This window comes from Telopea speciosissima, chromosome 1 (assembly GCF_018873765.1).
Source record: "Telopea speciosissima isolate NSW1024214 ecotype Mountain lineage chromosome 1, Tspe_v1, whole genome shotgun sequence".
In the NCBI taxonomy this organism is placed as follows: Eukaryota; Viridiplantae; Streptophyta; class Magnoliopsida; order Proteales; family Proteaceae; genus Telopea; species Telopea speciosissima.
In genome coordinates this window covers 29,349,083-29,361,555 of record NC_057916.1, presented here as the reverse complement: position 1 = coordinate 29,361,555, position 12,473 = coordinate 29,349,083, and the positions used below count along the sequence as shown (strand labels likewise).

Here is a 12,473-nt window from a genome sequence, read left to right as displayed (position 1 = left end):
GGGGCAACTCCCAAGTCAGCTCTAATACGATCATTCCTTACTTTATCTTTCCTAGTTTTTCCTCACATCCATCTTAACATCCTCATCTCTGCTACACATAGCTTCTCAATATGACACTTCTCAACTGCCAAAGTGCCAAACATTCTACCCCATACATCATAGCCGGTTGTGCAACAGTCCAATAGAACTTTTCTTTAAGCTTTAAAGCAATACGTCGGTCACACTGCACTCCAGACTCACCTCTCCACTTCATCCATCCCACTTTAATCCTTTATGAAACATCATCATCTATGTCACCTTCTTTAGCTATCAAAATTAGATCTAATTTCAGCCTAAACTTTGTTCTCCCTTGCTTCCTACACAGTCTGTAGCCAAAACAACAAGCTTTCACTCTCTTGTTCCCGTCACAGCCTAGGGCTAGTTAGGATTTGAGTCCACCCCTTGGAGACAATTAAATTGTAGAACCCTAGGTTCTAAATCACTTCCTGTACAGGTCATACATGGATTTATGACACTACATAAGCCAGCATACATAGACAGATAGATAACACAAATATGAGTATATCCACATGTGCTATGCACAAGGAGACACAGTGACAAGGAATTAAGGAAATACATAAATGTTTCTCCAACTAGCTGCATTGCTAATGAAAGCAGTTTTTTTCACGAGACAACCAGGATGGTGTCCGGGATGACTGACAGTTGTCCCAGCCACCCTCCATTTTTTGGCCCCTTCCCTCTGCAACACCATCCGGGATGGAAAAACGGCCAGCTGGGACACCCGGACGCCTGACGGTTCCACAGGCTGTCATGAATTCAACAATGTTTTTCTAAAACTGGATGAAAGGGATGCTAATAATGTAATAAGAAACCATAATAGACTAATGTAACCTACAGAAACTACAAAGTGACGCATGCATGCACCTAACCAAGAGATATTAGTCAAATGTAGCAACAAATGCACACCACGAAGGATATCAGGAGATAAGATATAGTGGAGCATACATCTTTCTAATACAAGTGCCTAAGGTACTTAAGTTCAATGGTCCAATCACCTAATTAATGGGTTAAATATTAATAAAGCCACTTTGGGTAGTCCTGGCTATGCTGCTATTTGAGGTCTTAGCGCAACTCCATTGGCCAGGAACTTTGAGGATTCTCCACTAAAGTCTGGCATAAGGGAAACCCATCCATGGCCAAATTCAACACCCAAAAGTCTCTTTTACATACTCATAGAGAAGCAAAGGAAGGTGCTGAATGGCAGGCAAAGAAAACCTAAAGACAGCATTTTTTTACCTCTGTTCCACTAAAATTGATCATTCAATTTCCCTACAGGAGGATGTTCAGGGTTGTAGTAGTGTCACCATAAATAAAATACAATGAACATTATCTTATAAATTGGATGACTGAATAAAAAAAAGAGAAAATTACTTGGACACCCCCTGTACTATGGCCTATTTACTTAGTCTCCCCAACGTTTGAAACAATTACTTGAACACCCCCTGCAGTTTACCATTTCTTTCAAGTAAGTCCTGTCCGTCAGTTTAGTGATGATGTCATCGGTTAAATTTTTTGTAATGCCTAAACTACTCTTAAAGGGTAGTGAAGGGACCCTTTTACCCCCATCCTCCTCCTTCCTACAACCCAATTTCAGATTCAAACCCTAATCGATTTCAGAAAAAATCTCTTTTCTTAAACAAATTTCAAATCAAAATAACCCAAAACCCTTAATCGATTTCAGATTTAAACCCTAACAAATCTCTTTCATGGCCGATTCAAGTACAAAAAAAAAAAATTAAAATTTGAGATCCTGCTGCCTGTTCCTCTGTTCATAGAGGTAAAAACTTGATTTCCGATTAAGTATTTTCGCTGTCCTCATGGTTCTGATTTTGAAGAATATTATTTCATTATCATTCAATTGGGATGCTTCTAGATTAGTTCCCATTACCAACAGCATAAGTGGATTATTTGAGCTTGAAGTATCTGGTATCACAGGCTGAAGATAGTATGACAGTTTGATTTTGTCCATTCTGAGATTATTGCTGCAAATGGGGTACATCGATTGACCTTGACAAATGGACTGTTGGGTTTCACCGATTGAAATTTTTGACCTCTACAAATGGACTGAGATTAATGCAGCATAAGTGGATTATTGCTGTGAGATGAACTGAGATTATTACTCCACCCCTACTCCCTCTAGGGTTCCACCGATTTAAAAAAAAAAAAAAGAGAAGAAGAAAAAGAAGAGCAGAGAGGGCGAGAAACCGAGAATCCCTTCCGATGTACCCATCATGCGTTGATGGTGCCGGTGGTGAGGTTCGATCCTCCCTCTGCAGCTGAACTGTAGTTGCAGGAAGAAGAAGAAGAAAAAGTAAAAGAAGAATGAAGGAGAAGGAGAAGGAGGAGGGTAAATTGGTCATTTAACTTCATAAGTTTAAGTTAAATAACTCATAAGGGCAAAATGGACACTTCCATTTAAACACTAACAGCAGACTAACACCGTCAGGTTTCGGGGGGTGTCATGTAATTGTTTCAAACGTTGGTAATCGTAAGCAAAATGGATAGTACAGGGGGTGTCCAAGTAATTTTCTCTAAAAAAAATAAAGTCAATTTTATGAGAATGTTACATTTTTTATTTATATATACAATCAAAAAAGTTTTCAGGTTGGATAAACAGAGAAGTAACTCGCCTGGTGATGAATAATTTGATGAGAATGTTACACATTTTACGTGCATACATATATATATATGTGTGTGGGTGTTAAAATATTGTATTAAGTGAATCATGGGGGGTATTTTGGTCTTCGTTGTTATTTTTCCACTATAACCGACTCTAATTAAATAGAGTCAGGTATGTGGTGGCAATTCTGTAATTTCTCTCTCTCTTCTTCTATTATAAATAAAGGGGATTGGGTGTTCATTAACACATCTAAGCATTGAGCTCTAATTCTCTCCTGTTAACATGGTATCAGAGAAGGTTTGAGTGTGAGTTCAAATCCCTCTCTCTTTTTTCTCCCATCTCTTCTTCCTTCTTCTTCCCTCTTTCTCTCTCCTCTTTCTGGTTTCTTTCATTGTTGCAGGCAGCACTAATGAGGCGATCCATGGATCTAGTTGCTGCCCCTGAATACCTCATTCATTGATGACCTAATTCAAGATCGATAGCAGCTGTGCCACTTCCCACCTGCGATTTTTTGAAGCTTCAATTTGGGGAGTGATTCTTTTTTCTATCAGTGAGGATCGATCTAGGGTTTCTGGGCTTCTATTGTTGCTGATTTTTGGAGTGTCTCACCATCATCACTGGAGAACTTAACCTGATTATTGGCCACTTCTGAATGCATTTGGTTGTTTCTTTCCATCGGCAGCTTCTTGCAATTTGGGTTTTTGTCAAAACCCTACCAGGTATCGATATCCTTGGTGGCTTCTTTTCTTGAGCTGAGATTTGGAGATTATCTTCCTCTACCAGGGTGAGCAATTCAACTCTGTTTTGTGGACTCTCTGCCAGCTGGTTTGTGAGAATTGTTCATATCTTCATCTGAGGCAATTTATTTTGACATCATGTCTGGCTCTGACATCTCTTCTGCCAACTCTGGTTCTGAGGGACAAGGTCGCAATGGCTACATTCTTCTTTTTTTTACCTGGGACCAGGGCCAGCCCCTAGATATTTTTTTTTTCTTGGTGGATAAAAAATATATTACCAAAACGAGGAAAAAAGAGGGGGGGCTATACAAGGGGAAAGCAGGAGGGAAGAGAAAAAAGCCCCAAAACCAAACTAAGAAAGGGAGAGGGGCCGTAAAAGAACACTATCTAAACCCCAGGAAACAACAATATGCATGTTCCTTAGGGAGTCACAAAAGGCCTTATGGGGGAAAAGAGTCAACTCAGAGGAAACATCCAGAGAGATGGCTTTCCAAATCTGATGATAGGACTGAGAATTGGAGGTCCATCTCCTAAGGTTCCTCTCCATCCAGATGTGGTACAGGGCAGCGCCAAAAAGAAGCTTACTAACAGTGTCGCAGATAGAACATCCAGGGAAGGTCATGACCATCCAGAGCCATTCTCTAGCGAAGGGGAGGGGTCTCCTGCTGCGAGGCCAAATAGAAGAAAGGGCTTTCTGCCAGATGGTAGAAGAAAATGGGCAAGCAAAGAAAAGGTGGTTAATGTCTTCAGAACCGTTCCAACAGACGATGTAAGAAGGGGAGACTGGGATAAGGTGAAGAAGGAAGGTTTGGGTGGGGAGGCAGAGGTTTAGGATTCTCCAGGCTAAGAAGCTATGGCGAGGGGTGTGGCCTTTGAACCAAACTAGCTTATGCCAAAGGACAGTAGTAGGGACCTGATATCTAACAAAGTTCCAAGCGGATCTAAAGCTAAAAAGGCCGTTGGGGGAGGGGAGGGAAGGCCAGATCAGGGAGAGAGTGAGGGGCAAGGAGGAGGGGGGACCAGGAGCAGTGAGAGATAATGGAGGAAAGGGGAGCGGACTTGGGGATGCTGGTGGAGTAAATAGATCTAGCACCAAAGAAGTTGTAGAGGATCCCATTAGGGTGCCAAGGGTCGAGCCAGAGAGAGATGGAGGATTCATCAACAATAGAGGAGGAGGTGGCTCTAAGAGCCAGAGGGGGGAGGAGGAGGATCTTGCGCCAGACCCAGGAGGAATCAGAAGGAGTGGGGACAGTCCAAATGGAGTCGTTCTTGAGGAGATGGGAGTAGACCCAATGAACCCAAATGGAGTCATGCTTAGAGGAGATTTTCCAAATAAGCTTCAGAATTCCAGCCGTATTGGAGTCACGGATACGGCGGATGCCAAGGCCACCTTCAGATTTGGGAAGGCAGATGGATTTCCAGCAAATTGGGTGGAGGAATTTGGAAGTTTCCTTCCCTTTCCAAAGGCAAGCACAAAAAAGGTTCTCCATGGCTTTGATGGTGGTTTTTGGGAGGCCAAAGATACCACACCAATAAATGTAAGAAGATTGGAGGACCGATCTAATGCATTCGAGCCTACCCGCATAGGAGAGGAGTTTACCTTTCTAGAGTTGGAGGCGCTTGCAGATATTGTCAAGCATAGGGGTGCAGTGGTGGCTAGAGAGCCTAGCAGGGATGAGGGGGAGGCCTAGGTATTTCACTAGAAGGGAGCCCAGGGAAAAGCCCTTTAGGCATAGAAGATAGTCTTTATCGGAATTCGAGATCCCAAGAAAGAGCTTGGATTTAAAGAGGTTGATACGGAGGCCAGAAAGACTCTCGAAGAGATTACGGGAAGACATGATGGCAGAGATAGAAGAGGGGGAGGCCTTGGAAAAGATCATTAAATCATCCGCAAAAGCCAAGTGGTTAAGATTGAGGTGCTTACACTTGGGAATGGGGGAGATGAGGTGAAGGTCAGTTTTGACTTGGATGCTCCTCGAGAGGACTTCTAGGGCCAGAGAGAAGAGGAAGCCGTTGACAATGACAGAGAAAGAGGGGGAGGAGATGCAGGCACAGATCCATATGATGAAAGCCGGGGGGAAGCCCATTTGGGCAAGCACATCGCAGATGAAGTCCCATCTGAGGGAATCAAAAGCTTTGTGGAGGTCAATATTCATAAGGGCAGCGGGCGAGTGGGATTTTCGATCAAAGCCGCGCATAATTTCAGAGCAGAGAATGATATTGTTCGCAATGCTTCTACTAGAGATGAAAGCCGATTGGTTTGAGCTGACTAAGGAAGGGATGACTACTTGAATACGGTTAGCCAAGATCTTTGCAATGAACTTGTAAAGAAGATTGCAGAGAGAAATAGGCTAAAAATCAGACAGAGAGGAGGCTACATCTTTTTTAGGGATGAGGCAGAGAAAAGTCTTACTGATCTGGGCAAGCTGACTAGGATTAAAGAAGCCGCAGACGGCTTTGAAGAGGTCCTCTTTGATAAGATCCCAGCAGCTGAGGAAGAACCCCATGCTGAACCCATTAGGGCCTAGGGCCTTGTTGGATTTATGGGAAATGATGGCCTTGGAGGTCTCATCGTCCGAAGGGAGGGCAAGGAGGGAGCTAGCCAAGGAGGAGGGAACAAATTTGTTGATTAAGCCAGGAGGAGGGGAGAGGGAGGGGGAAGAGGGGGATTAAAGAGGGAGGGGAAAAAGGAGACAGCCTCAGACTTGATGTCGAGGACAGAGGAGAGTTGGGATCCATCACGGGCAATGAGTAAAGTGATTGAATTGGAGCTCAATCTGGCTTTTTAAAGAACGGTGGAAGAAAGCCGTGTTTGAATCTCCAAGCTCCAGCCACTTAATACGGGATTTTTGGCAGAGAAAGCTTTCTTCTTCAGAGGTAAGGGAAGAGAGTTCTTCAGAAAGCTTCTTCTCCTCAGATGCGAGCGAGGGATTGAGCGGATCCGATTGAAGGCGAGATTGCACACTGGCCAGGTCAGATCGGCAAGAGGAGATCCGGGAATGGATATTGCCAAAGGTGGAAGAGTTCCAAGAATTGAGGGCAGATTTGGTAAGAAGAAGCTTTTTGGCGAAAGTAATGAGAGGGAGGGAGGGACGAGAATCGGGGGGATCCAGGCTTTGAGGATGGTTGGGAGGTAGAGGGGATGAGATGTCCACATGTCGAAAAATTTAAAAGGCTTGGGGTCAGAGGAGGAGTACTGTTGAATAAGGAGGTGACAAGGGTTGTGGTCAAACAGACCTTGAAGAAGAAAATAGGCATGGGAATGGGGGAAGGTGGAGAGCCAAGCTTCATTGATTAGGAAGCGATCCAGCTCGCAAACAATTTGGTCTGGTCCCTCTCTGCGATTGTACCAAGTTAGGGGGGCCCAGACCATCTAAGATCATCAATACCAGCTTCCTTAAGGCAGTCATTAAAAGCATTGATAGAAAGGGGATCAAGAGAGCGACCTCCAATTTTCTCAGATTGACATCTAACGACATTGAAGTCACCCCCAATCCCCCAAGGAAGGGATCCAGATCTGGCTTTAAGGAGAATCAAGTCATCCCAAAGGGAAGAACGGTCGGCGGCCCCTAGAATTTTATTAATATAAAAATTTAATAAAAGAATACAAGGGGGGGGGAATACCACCTTTTTTTTTTGGGTAAATAAAGAATTTAATTACTAAAAAGGAAACAATAAGACAAGAGCCCCTTAGGGGCAGCAACAAACAAGCAACTCCAGGCCTAGGCCACAGCTAAGAGGAGGTTGGGCCAACAAAAGTAACAGAAGGGAGACCCCAGGATACAACAATGAGTCTGTTCCTTGGGGTGTCAAAACAAGAAGAGGGAGGGGCAAACGACAACTTCGCTTTAATTTCGAAGGAAATGGAATCCCAAATCTGCTGATAAGTACGAGAGTTGGAGGTCCATTGCCTGATATTACGCTCCGTCCAAATATGATTGAGAGTGGCACAAAAAGCCATCTTTCCAACCGTGTCACAGATAGAGGAGCCAGCAAATGTCATATTAATCAAAATCCACTCATGAGAGAAAGGAAGAATTCTTCTAGGGGCCAGCCAATACTTGGACAAAATGCCTTTCCAAATGGCTGCCGAGATAGGGCAGTCAAAGAAGAGGGACATACCACCTTACCCCAACCCAAGGAGCAATACCACTCTTGGTCTCTCAAAATCAAAACATTCCAGACGCAACCTGATATGAACAGAAAACACATGGGCTATTTTCTGAGAACAAACAGTCCAGCCTTGTCCTCCCGTAGGCAGGCAGCCCTGCTGGAGAGTGATAGAGGGCATAGAATCACAAGCAAGATTAGCCAACCAATCAACCACCCTGTTACTTTCTCGATAAGCAAAGGACACATAGGCTCGAGTAGAAGAAATTAAATCCACTGAAACCAGTACCAACCCTTCCATAAGTTACACCTCTTGTGGTTAACCATGAAACCAGTAGGCAATGGCTACATTCCCTTTGCTGTTAACTCAATAAAATTGGATGGATCCAATTATTTGATGTGGTCCAGGTCTACATACCTTGCTATTGCTGGACGAGGGCTCACTGGCCATATTACTGGTACAACTGAGAAACCGATTGCACTTGGTTCTGCCCAAGATCGATGGATATCCAATGATTCACTTGTTATGTCATATTTACTTGGTTTGATGCAATCTGATCTTGCCAATGGATATTTATTATCGGAGACTGCTTCTCAAATATGGTCTGCTGCAAAGGAAACTTATGGACAGCTAGGGAATGATACATAGGTGTATGAACTCCGGAAAAAAATTCATGACACCAGTACACCACCCAAAAGGATCTTTCTATTTCCAAATACTATGCTGTCCTGCATAGTTTATGGCAGCAATTAGACCATTACTTTGATTATCAGCCCACCACTCCAACCGATATTGCTGCCTATCGGAATCTTGTGGATAAAATCTGGGTTTATGATTTTCTGGCCGGGTCAAATGTTGAATATGACCAGATTCAAGTTCAAGTTTTGGGCAGAGTTCTGTTTCCTACTCCAGAGCAGTCCTATGCCTTGATTCTTTCTGAAGAAAACCGTAGGGCAGTAATGCTACATACACCCACCACTTACCGATCTGCTCTACAGACTGCTGCCACTGCTGCTCCCATATCCGCTGCTACTGCTGCTTCTAGTGATTCTTCAAAAGGGTCTGTGAAGTGTGTACACTGTAACAAACCCTGTCACACCAAAGCTACTTGTTGGAAGCTTCATGGTAAACCGGCTGATTTTGAAGCCAAGCGTGCTACTCGTGGGAAATCGAAAAACAAAGCCAATCATACAGAAATTGTTCCCACAGCTCCTACTACTGACACTGGTCTCTCCTAGGATGAACTTCAGGCATTCCGTCGTATGTTACAGGCTTCTGCTGCATCTACTACATTGGATCCTGCCAATCAATCCACCACTTCAGGTTCCCATTTTTCCCATTCAGGTATTTCGTTTGCTGGTCATTGTGCATCGGTAATCTCCACTCCTTGGATCATAGACTCCGGTGCCACTGATCATATGACTGGATCCTCCAACCTCTTTCTTTGCTAGTCACCCACTTCTCGGAAAGACAAAGTTCGGGTAGCTGATGGTTCTCTCTCCTTTGTCTCTGGGAAAGGCTCTATCATTTGCTCTCTTTCTCTCACTTTATCCTCTGTTTTACATATACCTAATTTTACTACTAATCTTTTATTTATTAATAGTCTTACTCGTGACTTGAATTGTAAAGTGAATTTTTTTTCTTTCCCACTGTGTTTCAAGATCTGGCAACGGGGGCAACGATTGGATGCGGTAAAGTGCATGGTGGATTGTATCTGATTGATGATGGTTCTCCTCCTCCACCAACACCACCATCTCCACCTCATCAAAATTCATTAGTCTCTTCTGAACTTCAACAATGGCATAATCGATTAGGTTACCCTCCTTTAGGAACTTTATCCCATTTATTTCCAGCATTAGTTAAGAACTGAAATAAAATTGAATTTTTTTTGTGAGGCTTGTGTTCTAGCCAAACAAACTCGTTCAACTTATTCTATATCTAATAAAATAAGTATTTCTGCTTTTAATATGGTTCATACTGATGTGTGGGGTCCTAGTCAGAAACCTTCTCTTTCTGGTCATCATTGGTTTGTTTCTTTTATTGACTGTCACTCTAGGAGTATATGGGTGTATTTGATGCACAATAAAAGTGATGTTTTCTTATGTTTTCAGCATTTTTACAAGTTGGTTCAGACCCAATTCAATGCCACTCTAAAAATTTTGAGTAACAATAGCAAAGAGTATATGGAAGGCCAGTTCCAAAAATACCTTGCTACCCATGGGATACTTCACCAGACCAGTTGTGTTGATACACCTGCCCATAATGGAGTGGCTGCAAGAAAAAATCACCACCTCTTAGAGGTGGCCTGAGCTCTTATGTTTGCCCGTAACATTCACCCCCCCCCCCCCAAATATTGGGGGGATATTGTTCTTACTGCAGCTACCTAATTAATAGAATGCCTACCCGAGTTCTTGACTCGCGTACCCCTGATGACCTTTTACATGGCTCCTCCGCATTTGTAGCTCCCCCAAAAGTTTTTGGCTGTGTTTGTTATGTTCTGGATACTCGATCCCCTGGTAAACTTGAACCCCGTGGTCTTCGCTGCATTTTCTTGGGTTATTCTCCCAAAAGGGTTATAAACGTTATTATCCCCCCCCCCGTCGTATGGTAGTGAGTATGGATATTATCTTTCATGAAACCTTTTCTTATTATCCCACTACACCTCTTCAGGGAGAGAATTCCAATGAAGATGTGTTGATTCTTGGGGCGCCTCTTGAGGCTCCGGTGCCTAATCAGCCTGAAGCTACTCCTCCTGTTCCTCACTTCCTCACATACCATCTACCGAAGAGGATCCCACACAGGGGGAGACCTTGGATACTGGTAATGATGTTGTTCCTGTTCAGGGGGAGCTCACTCCAGTTCAAAAAACCATTGGAGAATTTCGGAGGAGAATTAATGACTCCAATCTCAAAACATATCAGAAAGGATGTTCCAACTACAAGCAGCTTCCATCCACTGCAGCACCAGTACCCAATTAGTTGCCGACTCTGGATCCGGATCATCCTCCCACTCCAGGCAAAACTCCTTCTCCTGACTCCTGACTCCTGAGTTACCTATAGCTCTTCGCAAAGGTACTAGGACTTGTACGCATCATCCTATATCTCATGTTGTCTCCTATAATTCTCTCTCTCCATCCTTTCATGCTTTTGTTTCTTCTTTTTCTTCTATTCGTATTCCCCAAATTTGGCAGGAAGCTCTTATAGATGGAAAGTGGAAGGCAACAACGATGGAAGAAATGAGAGCCTTACAAAAAAAATGATAGATGGGATCTTGTGGTTCTTCCTCCAAGGAAAAGACCAGTTGGATGTAAATGGGTGTTTGTGGTGAAACAGAAGGTTGATGAATCTATGGATTGATATAAGGCACGATTGGTGGGAAATGAGTTCACTCAGACATATGGGATTGACTACCAGGAGACCTTTCCACCTGTTGCCAAACTAAACACTGTCAAAGTGCTACTATCTTGTGCAGTAAATCTGTGGTGGGATTTACAACAGTTGGATGTGAGAATGCCTTCCTCCATGGAGAGCTTGAAGAGGAGGTATATATGGACATTCCACCTGGGTTCTCATGTGACAAAACCAGCGGCAAGGTATGTAAGCTGAAGCGTGCTTTATATGGGCTAAAGCAATCACCTCATGCTTGGTTTGGAAGATTTCACAAGGCTATGGTTTCTGTGGGATATAAGCAGACTAATGCTGACCATACTCTGTATATAAAAAGGAATGGTGATAAAATAACCATTCTCATAGTCTATGTTGATGATATTGTGGTGACTGGGAATGATTGTGATGAGATCAACAAGTTGAAGACTTTCCTTGGCCGTGAGTTTGAAATAAAGCATCTGAGAAGGCTGAAGTACTTTCTAACAAACGTCGCTACCAACGGTTGGTAGGAAAACTTATTTACCTCTCACACACGGCCAGACATAGCCATTGTCGTGAGTTTGGTAAGTCAATTCATGCATGATCCTTATTCCTCGCATATGGATGTTGTTCTTCGTATTCTTTGTTATTTGAAGTCAGCCTTAGGAAAAGGAATTCTTTTATCTCCTCATGACCATCTACGAGTTGAAGCATATAGAGATGCTGATTGGGCTGGATCTTCTGATAGAAAGTCTATATTTGGTTATTGCTCCTTTGTAGGTGGAAATCTTGTCACTTGGCGTAGCAAGAAACAGAACGTGGTTGCAAGGTCTAGTGGTGAAGCAGAGTTTTGTGCTATGGCACAAGGCATCTGTGAGTTATTGTGGCTTAGACGTTTATTGCAAGATCTTGGTGTTCCTATCTGTTTCCCTATGATGTTATATTGTAACAACAAGGCTGCCATTAGCATTGCTCACAATCCGGTTCAACATGATCGTACCAAGCATGTGGAGGTTGATAGGCACTTTATCAAAGAGAAGCTGGAAGAAGGACTGCTCTGTGTTCCTTTTGTGAAGTCTACTGATTAATTGGCTGATGTGTTCACTAAAGGGTTAAGTGGGAAAGTCTTTCATCCTATATTAGTCAAGTTGGGCACGTTTGATATTTATGCTCCAACTTGAGGGGGAGTGTTAAAATATTGTATTAAGTGAACCGTGGGGGGTATTTTGGTCTTCTTTGTTATTTTTTCACTATAACCGACTCTTATTAAATAGAGTTGGCTGTGTGGGGGCAATTCTGTAATTTCTCTCTCCCTTCTATTATAAATAAAGGGGCTTGAGTGTTCATTAACACATCCAAGCATTGAGCTCTAATTCTCTCCTGTTAACAATATACAATCAAAAAAGTTTTCAGGTTGGATAAACAAAGTACTCACCTGGTGATGAATCCCAAAATCAAGAGTTCCAACTATATGAGCAAAGGCTTCATTATTCAACTGTACAATCTTTTCAGGATACACCTCCAACATGTGAGACACCAGTGCAAAATACTGCAAACAAAATTCTAAAATGAACAACTTG

The 12,473-nt window shown here is 43.0% G+C and overlaps 1 protein-coding gene across 5 annotated transcripts in view; it reads right to left on the bottom strand.

Annotated features, from left to right (window-relative positions):
- The window catches only part of LOC122639854 (exportin-4), a 104,767-nt gene that overhangs the window by 17,479 nt on the left and 74,815 nt on the right, over nt 1-12,473 (bottom strand). For all 5 annotated transcript variants that reach the window (XM_043832884.1, XM_043832861.1, XM_043832868.1 and 2 more), the window contains one exon: nt 12,329-12,442. In XM_043832884.1, the coding sequence (XP_043688819.1) occupies nt 12,329-12,442 (114 nt within the window). The remainder of the gene's footprint in view (nt 1-12,328; nt 12,443-12,473) is intronic.